The sequence below is a fragment of the Aphidius gifuensis genome, linkage group LG5, assembly GCF_014905175.1.
Source record: "Aphidius gifuensis isolate YNYX2018 linkage group LG5, ASM1490517v1, whole genome shotgun sequence".
Taxonomy (NCBI): domain Eukaryota; kingdom Metazoa; phylum Arthropoda; class Insecta; order Hymenoptera; family Braconidae; genus Aphidius; species Aphidius gifuensis.
Window position 1 is genome coordinate 17,843,038 of NC_057792.1, and position 24,738 is coordinate 17,867,775.

The 24,738-nt window shown below is 24.2% G+C and overlaps 4 protein-coding genes across 16 annotated transcripts; 1 reads left to right on the forward strand and 3 right to left on the reverse strand.

Annotated features, from left to right (window-relative positions):
* Positions 1-57: 57 nt before the first annotated feature.
* LOC122858151 (suppressor of Mek1-like) lies at positions 58-1,439 on the reverse strand. Its single transcript, XM_044160867.1, has 4 exons — positions 1,341-1,439; positions 995-1,237; positions 712-888; positions 58-641 (listed from the first exon to the last, which is right to left on the reverse strand). The coding sequence occupies exons 2-4, from the start codon at positions 1,179-1,181 to the stop codon at positions 58-60; spliced, it is 948 nt and encodes a 315-aa protein (XP_044016802.1). The 5' UTR covers positions 1,182-1,237; positions 1,341-1,439.
* Positions 1,440-1,563: 124 nt separating this feature from the next.
* Positions 1,564-7,915, reverse strand: LOC122858109 (excitatory amino acid transporter 1-like). 3 transcript variants are annotated; one of them, XM_044160798.1, is made up of 9 exons: positions 7,462-7,915; positions 6,462-6,516; positions 6,227-6,285; positions 3,989-4,383; positions 3,733-3,930; positions 3,452-3,638; positions 2,948-3,376; positions 2,748-2,882; positions 1,564-2,677 (listed from the first exon to the last, which is right to left on the reverse strand). In XM_044160798.1, exons 3-9 carry the CDS (start codon positions 6,244-6,246, stop codon positions 2,527-2,529), a joined length of 1,515 nt encoding a protein of 504 aa, XP_044016733.1. In that variant the 5' UTR covers positions 6,247-6,285; positions 6,462-6,516; positions 7,462-7,915; the 3' UTR covers positions 1,564-2,526. The 3 variants fall into 3 exon arrangements, with proteins under 3 accessions (XP_044016733.1, XP_044016732.1, XP_044016734.1); XM_044160799.1 differs by lacking the exon at positions 7,462-7,915 and having other exon boundaries at positions 2,008-2,677; positions 6,462-6,954; XM_044160797.1 differs by having other exon boundaries at positions 6,227-7,914.
* A 1,097-nt stretch (positions 7,916-9,012) lies between these two features.
* On the reverse strand, positions 9,013-11,850 carry LOC122858172 (ubiquitin-like-conjugating enzyme ATG10). 6 transcript variants are annotated; one of them, XM_044160904.1, is made up of 5 exons: positions 11,334-11,445; positions 10,218-10,378; positions 9,803-10,031; positions 9,267-9,330; positions 9,013-9,191 (listed from the first exon to the last, which is right to left on the reverse strand). In XM_044160904.1, exons 2-5 carry the CDS (start codon positions 10,323-10,325, stop codon positions 9,065-9,067), a joined length of 528 nt encoding a protein of 175 aa, XP_044016839.1. In that variant the 5' UTR covers positions 10,326-10,378; positions 11,334-11,445; the 3' UTR covers positions 9,013-9,064. The 6 variants fall into 6 exon arrangements, with proteins under 6 accessions (XP_044016839.1, XP_044016838.1, XP_044016837.1 ...); XM_044160902.1 differs by lacking the exon at positions 11,334-11,445 and adding an exon at positions 11,124-11,221 and having other exon boundaries at positions 9,022-9,191; positions 9,267-9,435; XM_044160901.1 differs by lacking the exon at positions 11,334-11,445 and adding an exon at positions 10,476-10,646 and having other exon boundaries at positions 9,022-9,191; positions 9,267-9,435.
* Positions 11,851-12,394: 544 nt separating this feature from the next.
* Positions 12,395-24,442, forward strand: LOC122858122 (single-stranded DNA-binding protein 3). 6 transcript variants are annotated; one of them, XM_044160821.1, is made up of 14 exons: positions 12,395-12,508; positions 13,231-13,303; positions 13,390-13,451; positions 13,532-13,616; positions 13,772-13,813; positions 14,039-14,119; positions 15,631-15,738; positions 16,811-16,888; positions 16,964-17,012; positions 17,464-17,493; positions 18,152-18,363; positions 18,439-18,609; positions 18,693-18,893; positions 23,819-24,442. In XM_044160821.1, exons 1-14 carry the CDS (start codon positions 12,453-12,455, stop codon positions 23,921-23,923), a joined length of 1,353 nt encoding a protein of 450 aa, XP_044016756.1. In that variant the 5' UTR covers positions 12,395-12,452; the 3' UTR covers positions 23,924-24,442. The 6 variants fall into 6 exon arrangements, with proteins under 6 accessions (XP_044016756.1, XP_044016758.1, XP_044016757.1 ...); XM_044160823.1 differs by lacking the exon at positions 23,819-24,442 and adding an exon at positions 19,580-20,827; XM_044160822.1 differs by lacking the exon at positions 17,464-17,493.
* Positions 24,443-24,738: the final 296 nt, after the last annotated feature.

The following is a 24,738-nucleotide window of genomic DNA, read 5'->3' on the forward strand; positions in this document are numbered from 1 at the left end:
GGAACAAATGAATTTCTTTGGTAACTGATACTTCCTGTTTGTCAAATTGCCATAAATTTATTTATAATTCAAGGGTACCACAATGCCATCATATCGATCATTTTCAATGCCCCAATTATTTTTTAAAACTCTTTTCTTAATAGCATCACGATATCCATCAATATCAGTTATATTTTTAAGCCAAATTCCAATTATTTCAATCATATACCATTTTTTCATATTTTCTTCAACTTTATTATTCAAATATTTATCTTCATTATTTTCATTATCAATTATTGGCTTTGGAAAATCATCAAAATTTGCTGTTTCAAATATATCTTTAATAATATCTTGATTTTTAATTAATACTTGACAAACAGTTGTACGATTAATAGCTAATAATTTATTAAATTTATCATTTGTTTTTTCATTTAATAATAATTGTATATAATTATCTTGAATATTTGATGATGTACCTGTTGTTAATAAATCTGTATCATCAATTGTTGATTTTATAAATTCATGAAATTCTTCAATTGTCTTAAAATGATATAACTCGGCAAAACCATCAAATTTTTCACGATATTCATGTGCCATTTGTTGAAGACTATCATCAATTGTAACTTTAATTTCTGGAGGATCTAAATGAGGAAAAATAAAACCTACAAATTATCTATATTTTTAAATTAAAATAATATATATTAAATATTAATTTACCCATTGATAAACTACTGGCATTATTTGTTCTTGAAAGACTTGTTTCTTCAGCTTGACTATCATCATCAGCTTCAGCTTCATCATTATCATTTTCATCATCATCATCATCATCTTCTTCTACTTCATGATGATGTTGTTCCGGTTGTTGTTCATTGTGATTAATAACACCATTCATTTCTGATGGCAATGGAGCTGGACCTGGTGTTATTGGTCTCTCTATATTATCACCTGTTAAAAAAAAAACAACCATGTAATAACTCGCCCAAATTTATTTAAAATAAATTTATATTATATCTACCCTCAAGGCTATTTGATGGACCACCCTCAACCATATCTTCGTCTTCTTCTTCTTCAATAATTTTATCTTCAAGATTTGATGATGAACTACACGTTCCACTTAGCTGTGATAAATTACGATATGTTTTGCACCTGAATACTGTTCTTGGTATTGAATTAACAGCAACAATGTCACTTTTTATTCTCATACCTTGACGCTCATCGAGGCGAGACGATCGCTTCAGTCTTATATTGGCATATCTTTCTATCCATAAAAATATTATTCAAGTTTAATTTTTTTTAAATAATAACAATAGTTTAAATATTAATGATTTGATGTAAAAATAATTTTGATTTATATAAATTACCTGATACAACTGACGATCGAATGACAATCAAACTTCCTTCTTGCTTGACACTGAATGACAAATTGATCCGGACGACTCCACATGAGAATACCTATTTCGATTGAGGGTCATCACAAAATAATTCAAGCCCTGTTTCCTCGCCAATTGCGTCTCCATATTGCATATTGTAAATAATCAAACACTTTATTTTTATCATTTATTTCGTCACGGATATTCATCTAGCTTTATTATTTTTAATTGTTATTTCTTCTTTATCTAGTTATCAACATTATCATTCTTTTTATTTTTTTTTTAATTTTAAAATAACAACACAAATTATTCTTTATTCTTTATTCAATTTTATCTTTTATCATGTTTTTTTTTTTAAATTGACATTTTTTTTTTTTAAACAATAATACAACTATTTTATACATTTATTTATTTATTTATTTATTTTTTTACAACAACAAATATAATCTAGTTTTTTTATTGATGTCAATTTTTTTTTTTTTTTTCTTGATGAGTTTTCTATTTCATTTTAAAAATTCACACAACAATAATTAATTGGACGTTATTATTAATTTATATTTAATTTGAACAAACAATTTTTTTAAACATTTATATTATTATTATTTTATATTAACTAATAGTTTTTGTATTTTTTTAATTTGGTAAATATGATATATTGTTTTGGTTTTATTATTTCTTTTTTTTTTCTCTTCAGCGTTATTTATTAATTATAATACTATGAATTAATTAAAATTCGTCTACAATAAATATACATAATAAATTATGTAATAAAAACAAAAAAAAAATATAAACAAAAGTACCTGTTTTATTTTTCATCAGTTTATTCTCTTCGTTGTTTGTAATTTTAATTTTTTAATTTTTTGTTTAACCAATAATCTAAATGATTATTGCATAAATTGTTGAAAATAATTTCGAAAAATATTTGAAATTAAAATAAGGATTTTTAAAAAATATAAATAAATTTTTTGCTAGAACACACTTGAATGGTGAAGAAAATTTGCCAAATATTAATGACAAAAAAATAAAAAATATATGTCTATATATTTATCTGTCGACTGTCATTTATTGTATAATAATAATTATTATTTTTAATCATTCGAAATAAATTATTAAATCACCTATTAATTGCCAAAATATGGCTCGAATTATTGTCGTTAAATATTGTAAATGAAATAGCTCATATTGATGTTGAATGATGACGTTCAGTGTTATTTTGCATTTGTGCAGTATAATGAGGCATTGCATCAAGTTCATCTTTGCTCATATGATTAACAATACCAGCACCCAATGAGTCACCAATGACATTTATTGCTGTTCTAAATCGATCTCTGTTAGAAAAATAAAAACAATTACTATTGTGAATGAGAGGGAGAGATTAATGTGTCAAATTTAACTCACAAGAGCCAATCAATGGCAATGATAAGAGTGACATCAGTTGATGGAAGACCAACAGTATCCAAAACCATAACCATTGTAACAAGTCCAGCTTGTGGTATACCAGCAGCTCCAATACTAGCAGCAGTTGCTGTTATACTATAAAATAAATATATATCAATTAAATTGTTTTGATTGATTTTCATATTTAAAAAATAACAAACCTTATTGCAGCAATATTTCCAAAACTCAATACTTTTCCTCGTACTTGTGCAATAAATATTGCAGCAACAGCTTCATAAAGTGCAGTACCATCCATATTTATTGTTGCACCAATTGGCATTACAAATTTTGCTACTCTTGGATCAATTCCATTACGTGTTTCAAGACAATTTATTGCAACTGGTAATGTTGCTGAACTTGATGATGTACCAAATGCCATTGCAACAGCTTGTGTCATATTAATTAAATAAACAAGTGGATTTTTTTTAGTCATTATAAAAAATATTATTGGTAATACAACAAAACCATGAAAAAATAAACCAATTAATACAGTCATAAAATACATTCCTAATTGTCCAAGTATAACTTGAAATGATTTCATTTCAATTACTTTTGATGCAACTAAAAATAGTACACCAGCTGGTGATAGCCTGTTGATTAATCAAAAATTACAAAATTAAATTTACATACAATAATTTAATAATTTATCTTATTTTATTTCTTACCAAATTACCCAGTTGGTTATAATCATCATTGCTGTTGACATGCATTCAAAAAAATTTAACAATGGTTTTCCTTCGTTCTTCATTTTTCCAAGTGTTATACCCAAAACAGTTGCAAATACAACTAAGCCCAAGACATTCATACCAGGTGATTCTTCTTGTTTTATTTTCCACTGATTTAAATCATTTCCTAGAGTGAATAAAACAAAAGGTAAAAGGATAAATATATTTGACAATGTGGCAATATTTAAATGATGTTTTTTGTTGTTTATATATTGTTTTACCAATTGTTAGATTTTTTGGATCAATTAAAATAGTACGAGTTTGACTGATACATGCTGCAACGAGATTTGGTGGAAACATATTTCTAACAAGATCCATCAGTGTGTCTGTTGTTAATGTTGGTCTTGAATCATCAACTCCAGTTTGTTCAAGACTTTCTTGAGCTGAACCAGGCTTTATTATACTCACAAGTATTATTCCTGTAATTATTTTATTATTATTTATTGATTAATTAAAAATTAAATTATATATACTTGCCAAGAATAACTGCACTGACTGTTGTTGTCATGTAATAAACAATTGCACGTGCACCAATTTTACCACTCAATGATAAATCCAATGATCCAATTGCTGATATTAAACTAGCAATTATTAATGGTAATATCAATGATTTAAGCATTCTCAAAAATAATTCACCTAAATAATTGATGTACATTATTTCACGTTCATTCCAACGTTCAGCACGTGAATGTCGAAGTGTTAAACCAACAACAATACCAGTAAATACACCAAGCACAGTCATAAATGTTAGAGCATTATTTTTTAAAAAATTATAAACTGGATTATTTTTACTTGTTCTGTTACATGATTTTTTTTGTAAATTTATATTTTTATTTATTGTTGCTTTTGTATCATCTCCTGATAATGGCAATCTGAAAGAAAAAAAAATTCAAGAATTATTGATTTTAATTAAAATAATCTCATGCTGAATTGATGATATTTTTTAAAATTATTTATATCATCAGCAGTTCGTAAAATGCTGACTTAAAAAATTCAATATTTTTTTGACAAACAAATGGAATTTTCAAGTGTTTATTTTGTGAAAAATATAATCAATTTAATTTCAATAAAATTTGTGCATTTTTTAAAAATAAAATACAGTTTATAATTTTTCGAAAAAAAAAAAAAATTAATAAGACACACGTGTTTGTGAATAAAAAATAAATGACAACTCGAGTGTAATATAAATTGCACGTGAACCAAGTTCAAGGACATAATATTCATCATCATCAAGAGTTTGTTGATGAAATTAAATTTGAAAAATAGTCTGTTAATTAATAGGAATTATTGTTAATTATGATTATTTTAATTTAGTTATAAAATGACAATATTAAAAGTACAAATTGCATTTAATAATTTTTTAAATATATAATTTAAATAAATAATTTAAAAACAAATTAAATAATCATTAGAAATAAATTTATGTAAGTCTCGAGTATTTGATAATGTGCAATAAACCATGTGGGCGATACGTAACAATCAAAAATAATTGCAATTACACAAACACACCCACAAACAGGATGCAATGACAACTCAGTAGTGTAATTCACATTTTGAATATACCACTATTAATCATAAATATTTTATGATTTTAAGATTTTTTTATTTTAAAAATAAAAAAAATATATATTGATGTTTAATATATGGTTTTTTATTTATTTTTATTTTCTAATTGAGTCTTGATTATCTGAGTTATTATGTAACTTCCTTGATCCTTCATGCTTTTGACTATGAAAAAATATTTATTTTCAATTTTTTTTTTTTGTAATCCAAGTTGGATCTTTGTTAATGATAAACGAAACATGAATTTCCTTCCGTGTCATATTAATATTTATATTGCAATTTTAGATTTTTTGTTTGATATAAATTTTTTAACACTCAACTGCATTTTATTTATTTTTTCAATCAAGTTGTCATTTTTAATGACCTAAAATCAAATCTATTGATGTAAAATAGTAGTTTTTTAATTGTTTTTTTTTTGTTGTCTTTTAAATGTAGCGAGTCCATGTGACCGTAGTGTCAAAAAAAAATTGAAATTTATTATAAATTTAAAATTACTTGTCACGTTTTTTAATAAAATTTTTCGAATGATTGTTTTTGCGTCAAGTCACCTGAAATTTCAATTTATTTGTGCTCATAAATTTTACTAATCAACCTCAAAAAATAACAGCAAAAAAAAAATAATAATTAAAAATAAAAATTAATAATTTAAAAATTGACATATTTTCTATTTCAATTATTTTTTTTTTCATTTAAATTTCCTCAATTTTAATAATCCAAATTTATCAAATAAATAATTTAACATTTCAATTTACCCAATACAAAAATAATAATACGAAAAATTTTATTAACAAATATAGAGCTGAATTTTTAATTAATTTATATTTAAAAATTTTAAATTTTAAATTTATTTTTACAAAAAAATTATAATGATATTAATGATATTTAAAAATTAATTAACCTAATATTATAAATAATTAATAAACTCTAAAATAAATTAAAAACTCATAATAAAAAAATTATATTAATAATCAACATCATCATCATAAAAATATTATTACACAATTTAAAAAAATAAAATACAAAAATTATTAAATGCATGAAAAACTACTGAATATATAAATAAAATAAAATGGACAATTGATAATTCAACTAAATTAAGATATAAATATCTAAAGTATAATATAAATAAATTAAATATAAATATAAACTTACAGTTCCGAGGGGGCTTCCATATTCTTCGTTGACAGTGGAACACACAGCCTCTACTTCCTCTATGACAGTTTATTATTTTATTTTATTTATATTTTTTTTTAAATCCCCAAAGGCCAACAAATGAGTCAAAAATATATATCGTTTAATTATAAACAATATCATTAATTTATCCTTTATTAATTAAAAAAAAATATTATAAATTTTTAATTTCTATATAATATATTTAAATTTTTACCTTTCTTATTTTTTAAATTTTTTTACAACTCAAATATAGTCAACGTGATGACATTCTGAAATTTAATTTTTTTTGTTAAATAATAAATGAAATAAGAGGAAACTGATAGCCGTCAAAAAGAGGATGTGATGGGGGTCTTTAAATCTGTGCCACCTTGTTTTATATATATATACCGTGAATTAAACCTGTAGGCAAATCTAAACACTCACTCATATATAAATTTGACTGAATATATGTTGGATTATATCCCCTATTATATATACCTTCCTGTCTATTGCAACAATTTTACTATCATAATATCACAAATACTTTGTTACATTGGCCTATCATGAACTTGTGTGATTATATTGCAATTGTTATACATTTTTATACAGCTCATTTCAAGGATTAAATATATACACTGGATGTTGTCAATGATACCAATACTCTCCCTTTATTTTATTTATTTATTTTTTTTATTTTATTTGTTTAATGATACTTTTGTATAATTTTTTATTGCCAACCTTGAAAATTATTAAGATTTTTCAATTGAAAATTAATTTTATATTAATGCAAGATTATTAATTTTTCGATTAGATTGTGTAAAAATAAGATGTCTTTAAAAAAAAATAAATAAAAAAGTAATTTAATGAAATGAGCATCAAGTGAATTGACCTCGATCGACGTTCGATTAAAAAAAAAAAAAAAGAGTTTAAAAAATTCAAGTGGAAATATTTAGACCCTTGAAGAAAAGCTCAAGATTTTTCCCGCTTTAATTTTTTTTTTTTCCATTAATTTCAGGGCTCAATCAAACAGCAAGATTTCAGATAGTCAATATTTTATTTCACGCTTAATCAAATGCCAATAACAGGTAATGTAAAGAAATAAAAAAAAATAAAAATATTATTAAATTTATAAATGAAATGATGTAAATAAATAAATAAAAAGTTTAATAACAATAATTTAAGCACAAAAATAATAACAAAAAATTAAATTAAAGATATATCATTTGAAATTTAACAATTTCACTTAATGAAGAGGTGACTTTATCTCCTCAATTCCACTTCATTTAACTCTTCCTGTAAAATCTCGCGTGTCACTACACATTGCGGGAGATCCACCCTCGTCTAGTTCACTTGTATATATTTTTCAAGCACACACATTCATTCTGACCCCCCCTCTCAGCATCCGCGACTTATCATTGAGGACGCAGTTTTCAAAAGAATAAAAATAGATCATAAATATAATATAAAGTATTAAATTCACATATCGATAACACAAAATAAATAAATCTAGAAAAAAAAAACAACCCTCGTTTATATTTTGACAGTTTGTTTCTTTGATCAATCAACCCTTTTTTTTTTTTATTTTTAAAACAAAAGAAGTTTTATCTTTGACACTATAATATACTCAATCAACCCTTTGATAATCAAGATCAACCCTTAAAAATTACATCAATCAACGCAGCTGTTTCTGAAAAAATTAAAAACTTAAAAATAAATTTCGAAAATATGTTTAGTAATAATTATATTCAAAGAAATTTCGAATGAAAAAAAAGTTAATTCATACTTTTTTTTTTTTATAAATAATTGAATGAGATAAATTAATTAATTTTATTATAAATAAATAAGATACACATTTTCAAAAAATTTGAATGCTTATTTTGATCAAAATATTATTGAAAAAAAAAAAATGGCACCTTTGCGCGAGCACGCCACGAACACTTGTGGCGTGGAAAACTAAATTCTGAAGCATTACTTGCGTCTCGGCGACGATTGAATAGCGCCGAGAGAGGTGGTATAATTATTCTGAAAAAAATATTACATTTATTTATAATTAATACTAAATTATTAACAAACTTAATTTGTTGTTGAAAAAAAAGGTTTTTTTTTTAAATCAGCGGTTTTTAAATTATATCCGGAAATTGTAAGGCAAAAGGATACGGAAATGAATTTTCCCTTCAAGTAATAATTTAAAGGGAGATAAAGAAATAAAAAAAAACATGACCTATATTAACATTATTTATTTATTTCTGTTTGCTTATTTATTTTTAATAAATAAATAGTAAATTTAATGTTTTTTTAATAGTATATTACGTGGAAATGAAGAAATGCAATGACGAGCTTTCAGGTACAAGCTCATGTATTTTAGTAACTATGGCAACGACTATTATATATAACAATTATTCGCCTACACATTATTAAAGTGCATTCATTCATTCAGCCCTCAAATATATTGCACTCAAATATATTGTCAAAGGGCAAAGTCGATGACAATATTAATGGAAAATAAATTCAAGATAAATAACAAAATAAATTATTTTTTAATTTCAATTGTTGTATACAAAAGAAAAAAATAATTATTCATAAAAATTACCAGTCAAGATTAAATCTGGTAATTCAATTTAATAATTTTATTTGTTGAAAATTTAATACCATTTTATGTCAAATGTAATTACATAAATCCAACTTGAATAATTTCGAAATAACGAGACAACAAATGTACATAAAAAAATATAATTTCTTTTGAAATAATATTTAATTTATTTTATTACTTTGAAAAATACAAATGTAATATTTTCATCAAGATAAATAATTAAATATTGATAATTAAATTATTGACCATCAAGTTGGCTTTTTGAATTTGTCTTTGACTTGATTTCCTCGTGTAAGTTCAAAATATTCATTTTTTAATTTTAAATTTAATGCTGCTGGTGCAAATGCACTTAACCAACTGATCAATTTATTTTCACTAAAAATATAATAATTAAATTAGATAATAATATTATATAGAATTTAATAACAAATAGATAATATTTATTTTTACCTTTTTGGTGTTATTTGAAGTAGTTCCTTTGACATACAGGGATGCAAATAGAGAAATGTTTTACCTAGAATTGGATGAATTGTTTGTGAAAGTTCACTGTAACCAAGGCAACCATGATGTATAAGTTTTTGTGCTGATTCGACATTGACTGAATTAACTCCTGTAAAATCTAATCAACAAATAACTTTTAAAATAAAAAAAAATTGACCTAAATCAATTGAACAATAATTGATCATTAAATTTTCCAATAAATATATTTATCATCATATCTTATTCTCATTGAAAAAAGTTTTAAAAAACTTTAACAATCAGAAGAGACAATTCAACTGGTTGCTACTTTACTACTTGAATATTTTTTTCCACAAGGATTAAGGTCTAGTAGGGATAACACGTAAAGTATTTTTTTTTTTTTTTCTGGAATTTCTAGTAGTGATTAATGATTATTTGATGCTCTCATCAAGGCTACTATATAACTATTTTTTACAGACAATAATCAGCATTAAAAAAAAATAGAAAACGTATATAAAAACACTTACCAGATAACCAGCCATTAAAATATAAAACTGGTACACTGTAACTCAATGACCACAGTATATGATGTTGAATAATCAATGGTGAATCATTGCAACTTGGTGCCTCAAATGGATCAATGACATTTTCATAATTTTTATAAATTTCATCTGTTTTTGAATTTAACATTGATACTTTATCAGATGATATAAATATTTTTTCTTCATGAAATAAATATGCTTGACCAGGTTCTTTCTAAAAAAAATAAAAACAAAAGTTTCAATAAATAAATAAATACAATTTGATATTTCGATGAGTAATTATTAACTGAGATTTAAATAATTTTAGTTGATAAAAAAAAATAATAATAATTTGATACAGCTGTATATGATGATGATGATAAAGTCATTCATCTATCGATCGTCCTGATGGACCATGTACCTTGTCACCTCGTATCTCCCAACAGTCTGAAATATTATTCGAAACTTGTAAAAATTTTTCAGCATCATTTAAAAATTCTTCCCATGTTATTGTACCAGGTCCTTCCATATTTTAATTATCATACTAATTTTGATAATTCAACATGAAATATCTCCTTGATCCTGTAAATATTTCATAAATTAATTTATCTTTTGTTAATTAAAGAAAAAAATATATTAAAATAAAATTTATTAAGCATTTTTCGAAATATTTTTTTACATTCATTTGAATGGAATTTTTTGTTGGCAAGGATATATCGATTTGCAGAAAAAAATTAAAGAGGGGAAGCTGCACACTGAGAAGAACAGCCAGTGTGTAACACTCTCCTCTTTTCCTATTCACCACCCACTCACCCCCTCATCGCGACTATTTTATATACTCGACAACCAAACCAACGCCTCGTCAATTGTCGGCTGTATTACATCGGACAAGTTCGTCTCACATCGGTGATATTATTTCTCTTTTTTTTTTTTGTTTTATTTATTTATTTTTTTATGATTTTTTTTTTCAACCCTCCCACCGGTGTTGTTGCACTATCAGGCGGTACATATTCAAGACTCTCATGAAATCATGTTGATGATGCCTTTCAGCCAATGCCACAACAAAATCATCCAGGGCCCCGTCAATATACAATAATAACAATAAATAAATAACAACAATTTTATATCAGTAAAAAAATTTATTACTATTATTATTTTTTTTATAAATAAAATTTATTTTTTAAATGATTTTATGATTTTCATTTTATACTGATAAGAAATATTTCAATTTTAAATTTATTTATATTTATTATTATTATATAATATTTTTTAAAAATAATATTTTTAATTTTTAAAAAATAATCATTTTTAAATACCATTTTCGTACCTGAATTACAAGGTAAATTTTTCGCGCGCGCGCATATTAACTGAAAATATATTTACGCGCATGTGTAACAAAAAATGAAAAAAAAAAATGCTCCAAAATAGTGCAGGTGTAGCAACAACAACAACAAAAACAATATACCAATTGTAATAATTAATTAAAAATAAAAATATTATATGAAATTTAAATGATTACATTGAAAATTTATCTTACTCATAATTTTTTTTTTTGATATAAAAAATATCCACGCAAGTGTGGCGTGCGCGTCGTCGCGACGACCAAAGTATCGAAGGATTTTTTCCAAAGGGGCCGTATAAAAAAAAAAAAAATGGCTATATATATACACACCAAAAAAACACATACTGATAAAAATATAAATGTGTTGGTTATATGCCGCGGGGGGTGAATATATAGACACGAATGAAAACGACAAGCAAGCAAGCCAGCAAAAATCATACACAGAGTGAAGTAAGGCGCGACATTAATAAAAATTAAATGTTTTTTTTTTATACAAGTGATATATTAACAATATTAATTAACAGAAAAAAATAATTACAATTATATTAAAGTGTTTATGTAATTATTATTGGTAAAAAACTTGAAAAATATTTACTCACTTTTGAAGAGAGTTTTGTTGTTCGACAACGCCAACAACTAACGGTATCTCTCTCTTGTTACAGTTTGTGGTATTTTGTTTTCTCTCTTATACTCGCGTCAATATATATGAAAAAAAATATATATATTAATTGTTTAAAATAATTATTGTTATATTAAATAAATACGACAACGTTGTCGCCGTCGTCAAGCAATGACGACGTGCGACCTGTGCACGCAACCATCATAATGAAGAATTTTTTGATAACAATATGTAATTAATAACATTCAAGTCATTTAAATAATAATAATATAAAATTTATTCATTTTTTTAAATTCAATAAGTGATTGTGTATAAATTAAAAGTGTCAATTTGACAGATAACTATTTGACAGTATTTTTTTTCATTTATTTGTTTATGTTGATTTGATTTTTTACCGGTTTGATAAAGATAGACTATTATATTATTTTTTTTAAAAAAAAGAGGTGAATACAATTACAATCTCTCTCTTTCTTCCCCCCTATATTTTCCTTCCCCTTCTCGTTATCTTTCTCTCTTTTTCCTTCATCTCATTTACCTTCTCTGTGGTCCCCCTCTGATTTCAACGCTTCCTTTTCTTTCCGGCGCGTTGTTGCTCCATTCTGAGTGGTGTTCACAGACTCAGAGGTAATACCTCTAAAAAAATTAATAATTAAATAAAAATATATATATATTGTTTAATAATAATATAAACAAAGATGTACGCTAAAGGAAAGGGCTCGACAGTGCCCTCAGACAGTCAAGCAAGAGAAAAGTACGTATTTTTATTTTTAAAAATGATAATATTTATTTTAGTAATTGTCAAAATATATTTGTCATTATTTTTAAAAAATTTTTTTTTATTCAAATATTTACTTGTTGTTATTGTTAATTGAATTAATATAATAAATATAATTTTAATTTAGGAAATTTAAAAAAAAAAATGAAAATATTTGTAAACAAAAAAATTTAATTTTTAATTATTTATAATTAAATAATAATGTTAATTTTTTTTTTATGTCAATTATAAATTTACACGTGACCACGTGAATTGAGCACCTCTGTGTCGACGTTCCAGATAAATCGAGACAAGAGAAGAGTCCCTTTCTCCATTGCCTTTTTTCTACTTGAAAAAGGAAAAAAATAAAAAATCTTTTTTTCAAATTTCTCTGCCGAGAAAATTATTGATGTTTAATCTAAACACAAAAATAATAATATCTAACAAGTCTGTATTTATATACAGAATTTAATTTACATTTGAAAAACAAAAAAAATAAATAATATGCATGTGTGCGGATGGTCAGTTTACTAAGTTACTTTTCTTGTTGTATCAAGAAGAAACAATGATTCCGTTATAAATGACGCTAGGTCGTTGACACTCAAACGATTAATAAACATTAACTAGAGCATAAATTATTATTTGTCATTTTGTAGAAAATATAATTTTTGTTAAAAAAATATTTGTATGTTTACTATATGAAATGTATTTTGTTGCAGATTGGCACTTTATGTTTATGAATATTTACTACATGTTGGAGCACAAAAAGCAGCACAAACATTCCTATCTGAGGTAAATAATAATTTCATATAATTTTTATGTAATCATATAGATGTTTTGTACTATTTTTTATGTTAAAATATTCATATATTTTTCAGATACGATGGGAGAAAAATATAACACTTGGTGAACCACCTGGATTTCTACACTCTTGGTGGTGGTAAGTTTACTATCATTTACATAAATTAATTTTCTGATTTTAATTGTTTAAAAACTTATATGAGTTTTATTTTTTTATAGTGTTTTTTGGGATCTTTATTGTGCAGCACCAGAAAGACGTGATTCTTGTGAACACAGTAGTGAAGCCAAAGCATTTCATGACTATGTAAGTATTGTTTATATATTTTACAATAATTAATCAATTTAAAAAAATTAGATTTCATTAATCTTATCATGATACTGTCATCAAGGTGTGCATGTTATTTAATAAAATAATAATAAAAAAATCTTCGTTTCTTAATTTGCTTGTACATTTTCTAGGGATTTGTAAACAGTGGTTATGGAGTTAATGGAATTGCTCACGTAAGTATTATATCAGCTTGATCATTCATTTAATTTATCAATGCCCTAATTACTTTCAAACTTTAATTTTTTATTTACAAATATTTTTACTTTCATTTTATCATTTCTATTATGCTCTTCACTTTGCATGACGATTTATTTCGTCTACCTTTTAATTCTTATAATTAATTTAATTAATTTACATTTTTTTATGCTTTTTATTAATTTATTTATAATTCATTACAGAATGCTGCAGCACCATCACCACTTGGTCAAATGCCACCAAATGAAATGTCTGGTGGACCAATTCCTCCTGGATTCTTCCCAGTAAGTTTTTAATATTTTTTTTTTTAACCATTTGGTTAAAAAAAAAAAAACAATTATTATAAAAATTTAAAGTTTCAGTTTATTTAGTTAGTTTTGAAAAATATATAAAAAAAACATAAATTAAATCATTATGTACGTGTTCGAGTAAAAAATCTGTGACAATAGTTACACTTGATTCAAATCTAGCTAATGAATGAATATCAAAACTCAATTTAAAAAGAAATATTAAATTTAAGTAGGAATATTTCTAGATACCTAGTACTCTAGGAAGGCTTTGAAATGAAAATATTAAAATTAAAAATTATAGTTTTGAAACAAGTGTAAATTTCAAATTTACAATCTTATTTAAATGTATCGAAAAAAAAAAATTAATAATAATTTCTTTTATTGGTATTGATCCTTAGTTGTGTATCTAAAAAAAAAAAAATTGTTTTTTTTTTTATATGTACGCTCGTCAAAAAACCTTTGAATAATTGTTTAATAAATTATTTTTTTATTTTTGCAACATAAGTAGGAATATCACAATTAAATTAAATATTTAGATATTTAGAGATTATACCTGACACCAATTAGTAATTCCTCAAAGCAAATACCTGTATATTTGATCTTGTTAGTTACATACTGCAAATGAATAAATCCAATTTGTTATTATTATTAATTAACAACAATATTCACATTTTGCAAATGACATATTCGTTAATCACTACACTTTTTATTCAATATTTATTTACTTTTTTTTTGTTCATTTATTTACCTTTTTTGTTTTAAAACAGCCTACCTAGAGACTAGATATTATCATAATATATTTTATTACAACTAAATATCATTTCTATTTAAAAAAAAAAAAGCTAATAATTTAAAAATCAGTACAAATTAATTTACATACAGTTTCTCTTTGATGTTCGTTTTTAACAATTTTTTATTTAAATGCATTGTCAAAACAATTAATATGACCTCATTAATTTGACAGTACATTTAAGTGTGTCTATTCGTGTTATTATTGAGGTGCTGTTTAATTGTTGTATGAATGAAATTTATATGTATAATGAGTTTGAATTACATTTGAATGTTTTTGTTTCTAACAGCACCTCATTTTTTATTTCTTTTAATTTTTCATCTTGGAAAAAAACAAAAAGGAAATCATACATTGTAAAGCATTAACCATTTTGCAAAAAAAAAAAAAAAAACATAAATAAATAAATAATTAATTAAAATCATAAATTAAGTACCTTTTTTAAAAATATTATTTATTTTTTTTTCTTTTGCAATTTGATTTTTTGTCATGTCTCTAATAACTAGCTAGTTTTTTCAACTAAAAAATCTATTATAAAGATTAATAAAAAATTAAGTTGAAAAAACTAAACTATTATTTTTAAAAAAAAATTTATTTTATGTTTGTATATTTGATAATTATTCCCGAAAAAAAAAAAGGAAAAGCCTATTTAGTATTTATAGTTGTTGCCTGGATCGCAGTGTTGCTACATGTCTGTCGTTTGCGTTGCTTGTTGCAGAACAACTCGACAATGCGACCATCTCCGCCCACACACCCCTCATCACAGCCATCCCCCCAGCACCCCCAGCAACCCCCGCCCTCACACTCGCAGATGATGTCCAGTCAGGTAAGCCTCATATACGCATCATACATAATCACAACATTTTCTAATTTTTTTTTTTTTTCACTTTTTCTATGATTTAATAATTTAACAATAACATTATTAATTATTATAAACAATATACACTATTCATTAACAATTTACATGAAACAATCACTTTATTATTCGTATCATGTTTTTAGATTTTGCTTATATCCTGTTATTTTTAAATTTGTCTTTTATTCTGTGCCTACGTGTCTCAATCATTTCTACAATAGCATGACAAAATAATACATTCATAATATTCGATTTTTTTTTTTTCTCTTACCTTTTGTAATAGTATTTTTTATTTATTTTACTTTACTTTTATTACTACACTTGGTGATAAGATTGATTCACGTCAGCATGAAAAAATAATTATTCATCATAGTACCAGTTGATAATAATTGTTGAGAAATTTATTTAAATTAATTTTTATATAATTTGTTAATTGGTTAATTTTAAATTTGTAAATTATACTTTTAATAAACTGGAACTATGAATAATATTTATTTTGATAATAATAATTAACAATTGTCTTTTGGAAAAAAAAAAAAAAAAGAAAAAGGTTCATATGAATTTTTGTGGTTTTTAATAATTTTTTATTTTTCTTTTTAAAATTTATAATCAAATAAAATTATAATTAACAATCTAAATTTGTAATTTTCAAGTTAAATTAATGACCCTTTTTGTTTTTTTGTTTTAATACAAGTTGTCATTATTTTTTTTTTAATTTTTTTTGTTTCAATTTACAATTTATTGAGCATTTTGTTCCCTGTAAAACCATTGCTTGATTATTGCTCCAACTATTATCATAATTTTTTTTATCTGATAACTCAACTCTTTCTCGAACACATACAGATTAAAATAATAAAAAACCCTGTGTGGTTTGTGAGTTGAGTACTAAACTATTTATTTAAAAAAAAATTAACTTCAAATTCGGGATTTTAAATAGTTTCATTAATACCAGTTTATCTCTTGAACTAAAAAAGTAAAAATAATATTATAAACAAATTTGTGATATTAATAAAGGGTTTTAATTAATGATGAATTGTTACAGTTTATGGGTCCAAGGTATCCAGCAGGTCCAAGACCGGGAGGAGTACGTATGCCACAAATGGGAAATGATTTTAATGGAGTATGTTTAAATAAATTTAAAAATAAAAAAACAACACTTATAATAAATATAATAATACAATTTTTTTTTACTCAGCCACCAGGACAACCAATGATGCCAAATAGTATGGACCCCAACAGACAAGGTAAGCTAAAAAGTTGACAATTAAATCAACAATTAAAAAATAATTAAACTTTTTTTTTTTTTTTTTGCGTATTGGCAAATGTTTCGATAAAAGAATGACTTTAGAAGCATGTGTAATAAAAATATTTAAAAGAAAAAATTAAAAACAGAAATTTAAAGAAAAAAAATGTACAAAAAAACAGCAATATTTTTTTGATATGATTATATGAAAAAGTAATTGAAAGTAAGGACTTGGATTAATGTGAATTGGATTGATTTTATTTATTAAAAAAAGAAAAAATAAAATTAATATATTAAATATTGTCTAGTTGTGAGCAGTGGTATTAAATAATGTATAATTTAATTGTTATTAATAATGATAATTAAAAATTATACCACTGTTTAATAACAAGTCATTGCTACCATCAACTTTGCCTACCTGCCGTACTAATGTGTGCTCTTGTGTTCCTCAGGCGAAGCTGGAGAATTTGTAGGGTGGCAAGGTAGGAAGCAACCCAACAATAGAATCATACTCACATCACTTATAGTCAAATGCTTAACTTCTTGTTATATTTTATTATCCCCAAACAACATCAACAACAACATGTTACATTACAAATGATTTTTCAAAAAAATATAAAAAACACTTTTTGTCTATAACAAAATAAACTTGTATTAAAATCTTGTAATCCAAATATTCTAATAACAAAAAAAAAGAACATTCACAATTAGCATGAAACTATTTTGCAAAAAAAAAAAAAGATTAAATTTATTAAGCACTATTTTAATAGCAAAAAAAAAATCAAATATAATTTATAAATTAAATATGAAAAAATTAAATTGTTATCACAATAATTCCCTGAGGTTTTTTGTTAGATGATTAGCTATTGCACCATTAGTACGTCATGCATAAATGCATCTAGTAATTATTATTTAATGTAATTTTTTTTTCAAAGCAATTTTAAACACTGCAAAACTCTAATTTTAAACACCAATAATATTCACAATCCTGCTGTTTGTCCATACGCATTTATTTCTGCCAATAAATCCTAACGCTTTTACATTAGTTGTCTATTAATAAAAAAAAAGTTTAAATGTTCATGCTAAATGATAAAATAATAATATTATTTAATATATTATGTGTTAATGTTTTAAATGTAGGTCCACCAGGAATGAATCCAATGAATCCAAGAATGAATCCACCAAGAGGACCAGCAATGGGACCAATGGGTCCTGGTAATTATAATCCAGGTATGCGAGGACCACCACCAAATAGTAATTTAGGACCTGGTGGTCCTGGAGGACCTGGTATGCCACCAATGAGTATGGCAGGACCTGGTGGTAGACCACAATGGCAGCCAAATACATCAACAGTAATTGATTTATTTTTTATATTTATATATCATTTAAAATTATTATATTAAATGATTAATTTGATGTATTTTTAGCCAATGAATTATTCATCTTCATCGCCGGGTAATTATGGTGGTCCACCAGGTTCAACTGGACCACCTGGTCCAGGTACGCCGATAATGCCAAGTCCACAAGACAGCAGTAATAGTGGCAATGAAAATATGTATACCATGATGAAAACAGTACCTGGAGGCAATATGCCTGGTGTAAGTTAATTAATCAATTAATAATATTATTAAAATATACATCAATTTGATTTTATTGATTTATTTTTGCTTGTTTTTTATAGGAATTTCCAATGGGTGGTGGACCAGAGGGTGGACCAATGGGTCCAATGGGACCAAACACAATGGGTCCAGTGCTAAATGGTGATGGACTTGATGGTATGAAAAATAGTCCAGCAAATGGTGGTCCAGGTACACCCAGAGAAGACAGTGGAAGTGGAATGGGTGACTATAATCTTGGTGGTTTTGGTGGTCCTGGTGAAAACGTGAGTATCAATAAGTGTTTTAATGACACTTTTAATTTTTAATATTTTAAAATATAAAAAATAATAATTATATTTTTTTAAATATATATATTTTATATATTATTTATTTATAAATCATATATATCTTATTATATTTAAATTCAATTTTTTTTATTTATTATATATTAATATAATAATTTCTTTTAATAATTTGCTATAAATCGATTCACAATCCACGACTTACGTATCGCGTGGTTAATCAGAATTCTCAATAATCAATTAACGCATGTAATTAAGAAAAAAAAAAAAAAAGAATTTCAAAGAAAACAAAACAAGTTAACATTTAATCTTTTTTTTTTTTTTTCTTAATTTTTTTATCTAGCTGGTGTGGTAATTTCTATCGCAATTGAAATAAAATTTAATAAAAGAAAAAAAAAAAAGATCGATCAGGTATCCGATTTAGAAATTAATAATATTATATTGTATGTAGAAAAAAAAAAAATAAATAAAATATCTGAATTTTCGTTTGGGATACAAGATCGATCCACCAGTCTATCAGGATAATATTATTTTTGTTATTTTTTTTTTTTGAATCTTTTTTAATAAAATAGTATAAATGTAATAAATTCCTCACGATTAAAATACTATTAACGGGTTATTGATACAACAGAGTAACCGCATACGTGCACATTCTGTATTCTTGACAGTTTTTTTAAATCTCAAAATCGCCTTGGATCCAGCTACGAGCTCATTGACGTCGTAGACTGCCTCCGGGTTAATCACACAGTGACATGGAAGGATTCGTCGCGTAATTAAACTAAACACCGATTCATACTATTCATACACAAATAAAAAAAAATAAATATTAATAACAGCCCAGTGATGAGCAAGTTTACATATAGGTAAACAAAATATAAATTACGGTCTATACACAAAAAAAAAAATCACATAACACTTAAATACACACATAATTGTCTATTTCTTTTAAAAATAAAAAAAATAAAATTTGGAAAAATGGCAATTATATATTTAAAAAGTACATACACATATAAATAATTGAATAATAATTTTTTTTATTTTCAAATTGCCATTATTCCTGCTGTGTCAATTCAAGACATTTTTTTTTTTATTTTTTTTTTTTTATATAAGACTGTAAAATATAAGAAAACAAAAAGAAAAAAAAAAAAGTTGCCACTATTGCCATACACTATTATATGTATTCGCTTTGCTAACACTCAATAAGGTTGCAAATAATTTTTTTTTAATTTTTTTTTTTTTTCTGACTTATCTTTTTATAATTTCTATTGTTTTAATTTTTAACGGATTTAATTTTTTTTTGTCAGGGTTGATTTATAAACCCAAAATGTGTCTTATATATTATTTTTCTTTAATTTATTTTGATGCGATGAATGATTAGCATGTAAGCAAAATAAAAAATAACAAAAAAAAAAAGGTGCCCGAGATAAACAAAAGTCTGTCTAATCATAATTCGTACACTGTGATTGCACTCATTGTCTAGTTTTGTTTTTTTTTTTTTTCTATTGTATTTATTAAATATATATAAGTATAAATAATATTTTTTTTTTCGTTAAATTATAATCTGTCGTATTGATAATTTGATATTAAATTTAAAAAACAAAATCTAAATATTCACGTTAAATTCTAGTCGCTTCACAAAACATCTATAATTTTTTTTATTATTGATTTTTAATTATGTCATTTCATTTTTACATCACAATTTAATGATAAAATAAATTCAGCATTATGACAGATAGTCCCTCCAACAATTTTGCTCACTTAAAATATTAAAAAATATATCTTTCTTTTTTTCTTTAAATCGGCAATATTTTTTTCTTTATAAAATCAGTCGCAATTCCTGATAAATTTCAATGAATATAATAAAGCGACGGGTACGTGATTAATGTAGACTTCTTGCCGCTTATAAATTGCTCAATTTACACAAATTTTCTATATGATAAATAAATAATAATACAATTTTTTCATTTTAATTTTAATTATCTTTTATTTGTAAATAGTTGAATTATCAAATTACAATTTCTAATCATTGCATTTTATTTTTAATTTCGCTAACTATTAAATACGTATAGACTATGTATTTTAATATCAATTTATTTGCATAATAATAGTAACAACGGTCTAGTTTATTAATTTCATAATTCAATTTAAAAAAAAATATACAACAAAATGAAAAAATAAAAAAAAAGATTGACCTTAACTTTGGTCAAATATTCTTCGTTAACTCATGCTCGTTAATTGTAAATAATTTTTTCATTTTTTTTTTTATCATTTCATAATAATGGCATGGTAATTGTGCTTAATAATGTATTTTCTTATGAAATTATTTTTTAAGTTATAAAACAGTCATTGGTGCAGCATGGTTAAGGGAAGAAAAATAAAAAAAAATATAAAATAATAATAATTCAAAGCATTGTAAATATTTATAATCAAATAACAAAATGCTTATTATTTTTTATCGATATTAATTTGATGTTTATTGATAAACAATGAACGACTATTTTGCTCACTTCATTTTTTATTATTATTATTACTATTATTACTATTATTATTATTATATTATTATTACTATTATGTTTAACGGTGAAGAAAGAAAAAAATGCTTAATTTTTTCTTCTAGATAACAATGATAAATGTTACAAATGAAAAAAAAAAAAAATCGAAAAAATAAAATAAAAAAAAAAAAAAAAAAAAAAACGTTACTATTTTTGTATACACATATAATAAGAGTCGGTAGTTAAGTACGAGTACTGAACCTAAATGAATGAGTGAGATTGGCAAATTGGCAATAGGCATATTTGAAAAAAAAAAATTTTTTTTTTATTTTAAAATCATTTTTTCTTCACAAAAAAAAATCCATCCGTCCGCAGGTGGTTATAGGTCAGTACTAGACTATGCTGTGCTGCTATTAGTTATTTTTAAATTACGCATAAATAATTAAAATTCATGTAAAAAAATAATAAAAAATAAACGTTGTCACACAATTATTAATCAGCTCGAGTACGAAATTTTGGATTTGTTTTTTGAATTAATAAAAAATAACAATATTTATAAATTGAAAATTATCTTGAAATTTGTACTTGTTAACGAGCTTGATAAATACTTTTTGAATAATAATTTTTAACTTGAATAAAGTAATAATAATATGAATTTAATAAAATATATACTCGACATCGAAGGTACGCTTATGTTCCAAGATACACGGTTGCCACATTGAAGTAAGACTTATTAAACTATTAAAATTAAATAATAATTTCTAATAATATTATTAGAATACGCGTTTCGTGATTACTTCAATTTTTCGTCAATTTTTGTTATTAAAATTTTAATATTAAAATAACATATTTGTACTTAATAAATCAATATTTTTAAATATAAAAAAAATTTTTAAAATTGTCAAGTCTTGAAGTGTAAACGCATCTTGATAATAGATAATAAAAAAATTCATTTATTGAAAAAAAAATAATTAACAAATCTCACATTGTAAGTTGCATTGTGACTTGTGAGAAGCATAATAAAAAAATGAAAAAAAAAAAACAATAAAAAATATTATGGCTACGTCAAATGAAATCGAGACAATAAATGTAATCTTGTTACACTGAGATAATTGCATTTTATTTATTATTTTTTTTTGTAAACTCACAGGGTGCTGGCTACCGAGTATTGTAAAATATAACTACATAATTTTTTAATTTTTAAAAAACGCGATTATATATCTTTTAATTATTACGATATATTATTTTGTTTTTCATTCGCAGAATGGAGCGTGTGTTTCATGTCGTCACTACCACTACTTGTCTACTCAACAAACAATTATAATTAATATTTAAAAAAATTATTTATTAATTTTTTTTTCTATTTTTTCATCGATGAACGCGTGAAACACACGTTCTAGATAACAAAAATATATATCAATTTATTGAATATAAACAATTAAATATTCTTAAAAATATAATTTAAAAAAAAAAATTAAAAAATATCTGGTAGCTGTTTATAGTACTTAGGCTGTACTGACCTGTAGCACATGGATGCGTGAGCCGAATTGCGATTGTGAATTGCGGATTAGTATATTTCATTATTTGAAAAAAAAAAAAAAAAAAAAAAATTAGTCAACATGAAAAAAAAGACTTTTAAAATGTAAATACATTAATTATCAGTTTTTTTTTTCATTTTGTTATTCTCATTAAAATTATTAATTATTTAATTTTTTTATTAATTTTTTTTTTTTTTATTTCATTTTCTTTTTTTTGTACTTTTTTTGTCAATTTGGGTGAGGTGTGCGTGCGTAGGAGGGGGAAAATAATAAATAAATATATTTATTTAAAATTTATAATCAGGCAATTTATAAAATTATCGTTTTTTCATTAACGTCCATGTGTTGTGGGTCAGAGCACCCTGATGAGAATTCACCATTCCCAATAAATATCCTTTAATTTAAAATCCAATTCTCATTTATTTAATTTATTCATTTATTTTAATTTTTTTTTTTATTTATTTATTATTGTTAATTTAACAAAGCCCATACCTACCAACGCACCATCACCGCACCTATATTTGGGTCAATAAAAAATGGGCCAACATTCGACCCAAGGATCGTTGGACATGATAATTCCATCAAGAATTTAATTTTTGCCATTATATTATTTACACTGACAAAAACATCATGTATTAATTATTTATAATGTTATATTTTTATCAGTGTAAAAATATAAAAAAAAACATCATCAAATTGTCCATCGTACCTTGCTAGATTATCATAAAAAATGGCAAAAATCAAAAAGTGCAAAAAAAAAGAAAAGAAAATATAAATAAAAAAAAAAGTATTAAAATTGGTAATTTGAAAAATACTGGGATTTAAATGTTGCTCGTCGATAAAACGTGTAACCGGCCTGGTGTTGGTTGGTTCGCAGGATCAGAACGAGTCAGCAGCCATTCTTAAAATCAAGGAGAGCATGCAGGAGGAAGCCAAGAGATTTGAAAAGGATTCAGATCAGCCAGATTATTTCATGCAATAACTCGTTATGAGTAACTGGACCTCGCATATTAATTTAAACAACAATATTAATTATGCGATGGTTTATTAGCAATTTTTTTTTTAAGATACAACTGAACATTTTATTTTTCCATGATACAAAATCATACTCGACTTTAATCTCAATTATTCTTCCTATATAATTTATTGACTTTTTTTTTTCTTCTTTTTTTTTTTTTATTCTTCTTTTACAAATCCAAATGATAAATTTATTAATAACGAGGACAATCCTTATCATATCTTACCTGCATTTTTGAATGTTTATATAAAAAAAAAAAAAAGCTAAAAAAATACAAAATGTATGTAGGATAAAATTTTTAAAATGTAAATGAAAATTTGAAAAAAAAAAAAAAGAAGAAAAAAATATTATTGTCGAGTACGGAAAATAAATGCTCGTTTTTCTAAAATAAATGAACCAAATCACAGGCTATAGCTTTGGAATCCAATGGTGATATATATAAGTTGAAAAAAAAAATAAAAAAAATAAAAAAAAAATATCAACCACGCGGAAAAGCCAGAGGCAACAAAAAAAAAAAATTGAAAATAGTTTCTTTTTTTTTATTTTTTAAATTAAGAATAAATTAAACATTTAAGAAATAATTAAAAAAAAAATGAAATAAATATCAGGCTATTTAAGTTGTCTCAAAAAAAAAAAAAACATAAATAATTAAATAAAATTTTCATACCGTTAGTTATATGAAGGGGCGATAAAATATAACGCAATCTTCAATTCCACGCATAATTATCGGACATAATTGTAGGTATTCTATACGAGTTTAGCAGATGAACAACAATTAC

Coding starts and splice junctions, on each gene's coding strand:
- LOC122858151 (XM_044160867.1), bottom strand. CDS start 1,181: ATGAGAATAAAAAGTGACATTGTTGCTGTTAATTCAATACCAAGAACA. Junction 889..994: donor TCCATCAAATAGCCTTGAGG/GTAGATATAATA, acceptor CACCAGGTCCAG/CTCCATTGCCATCAGAAATG. Junction 642..711: donor TTCAAGAACAAATAATGCCA/GTAGTTTATCAA, acceptor GATAATTTGTAG/GTTTTATTTTTCCTCATTTA.
- LOC122858109 (XM_044160798.1), bottom strand. CDS start 6,246: ATGGAAGCCCCCTCGGAACT. Junction 3,377..3,451: donor ATAACCAACTGGGTAATTTG/GTAAGAAATAAA, acceptor ATTAATCAACAG/GCTATCACCAGCTGGTGTAC. Junction 2,883..2,947: donor GGAAATATTGCTGCAATAAG/GTTTGTTATTTT, acceptor TTTATTTTATAG/TATAACAGCAACTGCTGCTA.
- LOC122858172 (XM_044160902.1), bottom strand. CDS start 10,325: ATGGAAGGACCTGGTACAATAACATGGGAAGAATTTTTAAATGATGCT. Junction 9,436..9,802: donor TTTTAATGGCTGGTTATCTG/GTAAGTGTTTTT, acceptor TTTGTTGATTAG/ATTTTACAGGAGTTAATTCA. Junction 9,192..9,266: donor CTTCAAATAACACCAAAAAG/GTAAAAATAAAT, acceptor TTATATTTTTAG/TGAAAATAAATTGATCAGTT.
- LOC122858122 (XM_044160821.1), top strand. CDS start 12,453: ATGTACGCTAAAGGAAAGGGCTCGACAGTGCCCTCAGACAGTCAAGCA. Junction 13,452..13,531: donor TTTCTACACTCTTGGTGGTG/GTAAGTTTACTA, acceptor ATTTTTTTATAG/TGTTTTTTGGGATCTTTATT. Junction 18,610..18,692: donor CTGGAGGCAATATGCCTGGT/GTAAGTTAATTA, acceptor TGTTTTTTATAG/GAATTTCCAATGGGTGGTGG.